At 33.7% G+C, this 5,088-nt stretch overlaps 1 protein-coding gene and 1 long non-coding RNA gene across 2 annotated transcripts; one reads left to right on the forward strand and one right to left on the reverse strand.

Moving 5' to 3' along the window:
• The first annotated feature begins 68 nt into the window (after positions 1-68).
• Positions 69-1,185, forward strand: LOC111390335. Its single transcript, XR_002701903.1, has 4 exons — positions 69-153; positions 237-305; positions 617-661; positions 754-1,185. It is a non-coding gene; the product is annotated as an uncharacterized LOC111390335 (long non-coding RNA).
• A 541-nt stretch (positions 1,186-1,726) lies between these two features.
• LOC111390333 (VQ motif-containing protein 22-like) lies at positions 1,727-3,306 on the reverse strand. The gene is made up of 2 exons (XM_023015352.1): positions 2,869-3,306; positions 1,727-2,329 (listed from the first exon to the last, which is right to left on the reverse strand). Exons 1-2 carry the CDS (start codon positions 3,221-3,223, stop codon positions 2,037-2,039), a joined length of 648 nt encoding a protein of 215 aa, XP_022871120.1. The 5' UTR covers positions 3,224-3,306; the 3' UTR covers positions 1,727-2,036.
• Positions 3,307-5,088: the final 1,782 nt, after the last annotated feature.

A 5,088-nucleotide genomic window follows, 5' to 3' on the forward strand; every position in this document is an offset into this window, starting at 1 on the left:
GGTTTTATATTTGAATATTACACTTTTCTGTATATTATCCTGTGAAGGATAATGTGAATAAATTGTGATAATTTTTGTTTGGCATTCCAGTTAAATCTGATGGAGCCACCCCATGATGCTTACTATGTAAATCAACAGAATATGCAGGGACTGGTACTTGATGTTGCGTTACCCTTTTACTTCTCTTGAGCCTTGGATCCTCTATTAAAATGTATGGTTCTGGAATTTGGTTGTAGGGACAGCTAAACTCAATTGCGTCGAGCCATGAAGGTTTTTTTGAGTCTCAACCAAGCATGACTGGACTGGTATTTTATCCTGCCATACACAAGTTTACGCACACTGGGGTTCACCAAACTTTTAGCAAAGTTTCATGTTGGTTACTCCAACAAAAAGTTTACATCTGCCAACTAGACTATCACATCAGCTATTCCATTAGTCCAACTAATGGACATAGATGAAATGACCAATTTGTAGCATGGCCTGTAATCAACTTAAAATTTCGCTAGAAGTTAAGTGACTTCCAGTGTTTTTAACCCAATTTCTTGTATAGAACCCTATCTAATTATTGATAATTTAGAATATGGAATTTCCTTTTTCTATTCCTCCTACTTTTTAGGGACATCTGGATTTTAGGCCACCAAGTTTCAGCTACGGTCTGCAGGTCAGTTTGGTCACAGTTAACCAAGTCGTTAAATAAAAATGTCTTATGAACTTTCCGGGAGCTTATTACTCTTGTTTTCTCTCAAATTTCAGGATGAGCCTAATGTGAGATCAACTGAGTTGCATGGTACTGCTAGGCATGTATGAGGATGGTGAATTACGTGACTGCCTATTAGCGACTGATGGTGTTTTGCATTTAAAATCGACCAGATTGTAGATCGGCAGCTATACATTTCTTGAAAACCTCTGCTATGAAACTTCTAAAGCAGGAGATTTCTGGATCTATCGACTCATATGAGAAATGTTTTGCTTGCACATGTTGAACAGGGCTGAAAACAGTGAGAAGAATGCAGTTTTTTTTCATATATTAGATTAGAATTAGTTAAGCTATTAGACCTTTTAAATCGCCAATCTCTAAATTTTAATTGTGTTATGATTAATGTCATCGTTGTCCTGTTCATTAACTGCGCATTGGGTTGCAGGAATAAATAAGATTGGAACGCAAAATTGACGAGATTTAACTTCTTTTTTATAGTAACATTGTCCAGTACTATAAAGTTTACCTTATCAAACGAGCCAAGAAAGCTTCCATTGAGCAGATTGAGTGTTTGATTTATTATCTGATTAGTTTGCTTCTTGCTCATTGTTGGGTTATAGCACTTTATTTGTCGCAACATTCTGGTCATCAATTTTAAATGGGTGGAATAGTATTTTTTTTTATTAAAAATAAACGGTTGAAAAAGAAGGAAAAAATTTTCGATTTTACATGTAATATTATTTTATGGAAGATCGTGTGGTTGAAAATAAGAGAGAAAAAAATATAATGTAATGGAATGAAAATTAATGGGGGGCAAACGGGGGCTTAGGTTACTTTTGGATTCAAATTTTGTAAAAATTAACTGGATTAAATTTATTTGTAAATTGAGATATTCTACATTCTGTCATTTACATGCCCTTTTTTTTTTTTTTTTTGGTCCATTTTAAAGTCATTGCACAAAAAGAAAAATCGACGCCAAAACATATAACTAACTATAAAATGCAGAATAATTTATATTGATCAACAAACTCATCGATATAAGATTGAGAATTTAATAATAAAAACATAATTTTGCATGACACCTAAGTGAAAGTGTGTAAAATAAAAAAAAAAACCAAATCAAGCATGATTTGACCCTCTTCCTTTGCGACAGAAATTTCTCGCTTTCTTACAGTGATAGGAAGGTGCAAAGAAAAGGCCAAAGAAACCACTGTACAAGTACAAATGTGAACGGGTACTTAACAAAGGAAGAAAATCTAAGAGACTAAGAGCAGAAGTCAGCAAACTTTGTCCTTTGTCATTATCAAACCCCATGTAATTGTTATGCATATCCCTTTTCTCATAGGTGGAAGCCACCACGGCCGCCGCTCCCCTCGGACGGTGGCACGTGGACTGAGCCACCATTCTTGACAAAGCCACTAGAGGGCTCCACCTCTGTGTTAGGCATAAATTTGTGCAGAAAAGCAGAAGCATCACCCTGAGTTTTATTATTCAGTGAAGTGAAAATGTGTTGTAGCTGATTCGGATATTGTCGTTGTTGTCTCTGGAATTGAATTTGAAATCCATTTGGAGCCATGGCTGTAGATGGGATCATAGATTGTTGAGTTCCAACTCCAAAACCAAAGTTTACGCCTGCGAAACAGTATATTTTTAAACGAGATCGTTCAACATAATATGAGAGCAAACACAAAGTTGAATTCATGTCTCATCAAAACTCATTCACAAAAATTACGTACTTGTCTTGAATTTGATGGAAAAATAAATTGACATGTATGTTAGTGCACGTGGAGGGAAGGTTTACTTACTGCTTATAAGTAATTAAAAGCTCGAATCTATAACAATTTAGTCTCGACCAACTAATAGTTCTAAACACCTATTTATGAAGATTATATGCATATCAAACTTCGATAGTAATTAAAAGCAAATAAATAAAATAGATAAATCTAACCCCCAAACGAGGAGAATTTTAACGAATAAATTCGAATGGTAAACTTAACCTTTATTTAATTGTTTAAATTTTTAGATACAGCGAAGTTCTACTCTCACATATTTTGTGAAAATTAATGTTTTCTCATACTTCTGATGATAAAAGGAAATGGGCATGTAAGAGTCGAGATAAATGTATTTCCTATGTAACGGCTTAAACTCTTAATCAAAAAACTGTGACATACCATTGGAATACTGAGTCCTAGATGCAAGTGAAGAACTTGGACCACCAGTGAATTGCTGCACCATGGCTCTAAAATTGCTAGTATTCGTATTAAGTAGCACAACCGGGGATCGCCTCGATGCCCTCGGTCGCCTTCTAAGAGGCCTTGCAGCACGACCACCATCCATGTTCAAGTTACTGTAACTTGGACTCGAGTTACTTTGTGCCACCTCGGTGGCCCAGGTGGTGGTGGCCGGCGTGACACTCTCAGACACACTTCCACTAAAACTTGGGATATTTTGAGGTTGCCCGGAGAAGTTATGTTGATAGAAATGCATCCAATCAGTAGAATTTGACATGGTTTCACTTATAGCCATATGGGAATGAGACTGAAAAAAGATGCCTAAATGAGAGAACTTTTGGCTAATTTCTCATTATTTCAAAGTATTAGGTGAGAACTGAGAAGGAAATAAATTTGAATTATTTATGGACCGAATTACAAATTCTTTGGTCAAAAGAAAAGACTTTTCTAGGGTAAATTTTAGTGAAGGTTACCCAACTTTGAGGGATGTCTCATAAGTCGACAAACTTTATAATTATTTCAATTCTGTTTATTTTGTCAGTTGATGTTAATAAAACTATCAACGCTTACCTTCGTGGATGTTAAAACCTGACAAAAAGTTGACATTGATAAGTTGTTAGAATTTGACATACACGTGTTGAGAACAGTGGTGGATCGAGGGGGACTGGGCTGTAGCACAGCCCATCCCACAACTCAATTCACAATTTTAAAAAAATTAAGTAAAAAATTTACTTAATTTATTATTATTATTTTTTTTGCATATTAGTCCGTCCTAAAATTTTTCCTAGATCCATCCTTGGTTGAGAAGTCAGACTTGGTCGATTCTTGAGCTGATTTTCACACAAATGTTTACTTGTATGTCAATTTAGGCCTTTTTAATCTGTAGTCCATGTATGCCCTATGTGTCATCCCGCTCGCTTTTTTAACGTCCGCGAGTGACCCAAATTGAAATAATTTTAATGTTCGGTTACTTAATCGAGACTTTTCAAAATTGGGTGTTCCTCCATTAAAATTTACCAACTTCTCTATTGAAATTTTTGTTACTGTCAGCGTGGGGTAAGTGGGGTAGGGGGTTCTGGAAGAAGTGGGAATGGATGTATGTTTCCTGGAAACAGCAAGCTAAAGACAAATGCAATGAGTTCGTGAATGCTGACTGGGTTCAAAGAATTTGGGCTGTTTTGGTCCCGAAGGAAGCAACCGTGTAACTCCTTGATTACTAAGTCGTCGTTGGCGGTGATTAAAATAAGATTTTTAGTACATTTTAATAAAAATTGATAAAATGTATAATTAAAAATTTACGAGTTCTATAAAATATATGATTAAAATTAATTATTTACTTAAACTTTAATAAAAACAGGAGCTAAGTAAATGTGTGATATAATTTTTTTTTAAAATATTTTTTCTCAAATTTATTTTTAAAGTCGTCACATTATCTCAATAGAATAATTTTTCATGTGAACCCTCAACTTTCTCTACATTTTAACCGCACTTTTCAAAAAATTACTTTTCATAAAATTTAATCAAAAAATTTATATCAAACAGATCCTAAATAACTAAGTTGACAAACAACGTTCTTGAATCTTATCGACTCAATTTATATACCTGTTTCTTTTTTAGTTCATTTGATTTTTATTTTTGTTTAGTTTAGATGACTTATCATTGTGACGTAGCCAACAAAGATGATGATAGGGTATAGAATTAGTAAATTAATTTTATCGTCAAGTTAAGCTCCTGTTTTAGCCCCATTATTTGGAGATTATAATGTTTTGAATAATGTTTTTTTGAAAAATGAGTGATTGAAAAGAAAAGAAATGTTTTTGATTTACGCATAATATTATTTTATTGAAAATTGTGTGATCAAAAATAGAAGAGAGAAAAATGTAATTTAATTTAATTTAATGAAAAATAATGGGGATCAAACGGGAGCTAAGTAACAATGCATACTGATGGACTAAGTCATTCTTTGAAATGTGCTTTAATGATGGTAAGAGAGAAGCAAGAAAATATGACTTGTTCAACAAAGATGCGTTTTTGCCTAATGATTTTTATTTATTTATTTATTTTTTTATTGTACGGCCATTTTCATTATTCAACATAGGTAGATTTATCTAAGTAATGAATGCCTAAGACTTCTTTAAGTCCAATTTCAATATGATCTCC

Source organism: Olea europaea, unplaced genomic scaffold (genome assembly GCF_002742605.1).
Source record: "Olea europaea var. sylvestris unplaced genomic scaffold, O_europaea_v1 scaffold671, whole genome shotgun sequence".
Lineage (NCBI taxonomy): Eukaryota > Viridiplantae > Streptophyta > Magnoliopsida > Lamiales > Oleaceae > Olea > Olea europaea.

What these genes read in the sequence shown, in the direction of transcription:
- LOC111390333 (XM_023015352.1), bottom strand. Translation starts at nt 3,223, where the DNA reads ATGGCTATAAGTGAAACCATGTCAAATTCTACTGATTGGATGCATTTC. An exon ending in TAGGACTCAGTATTCCAATG is followed by an intron (nt 2,330 to 2,868) that starts GTATGTCACAGT and finishes ACTGTTTCGCAG; the next exon opens with GCGTAAACTTTGGTTTTGGA.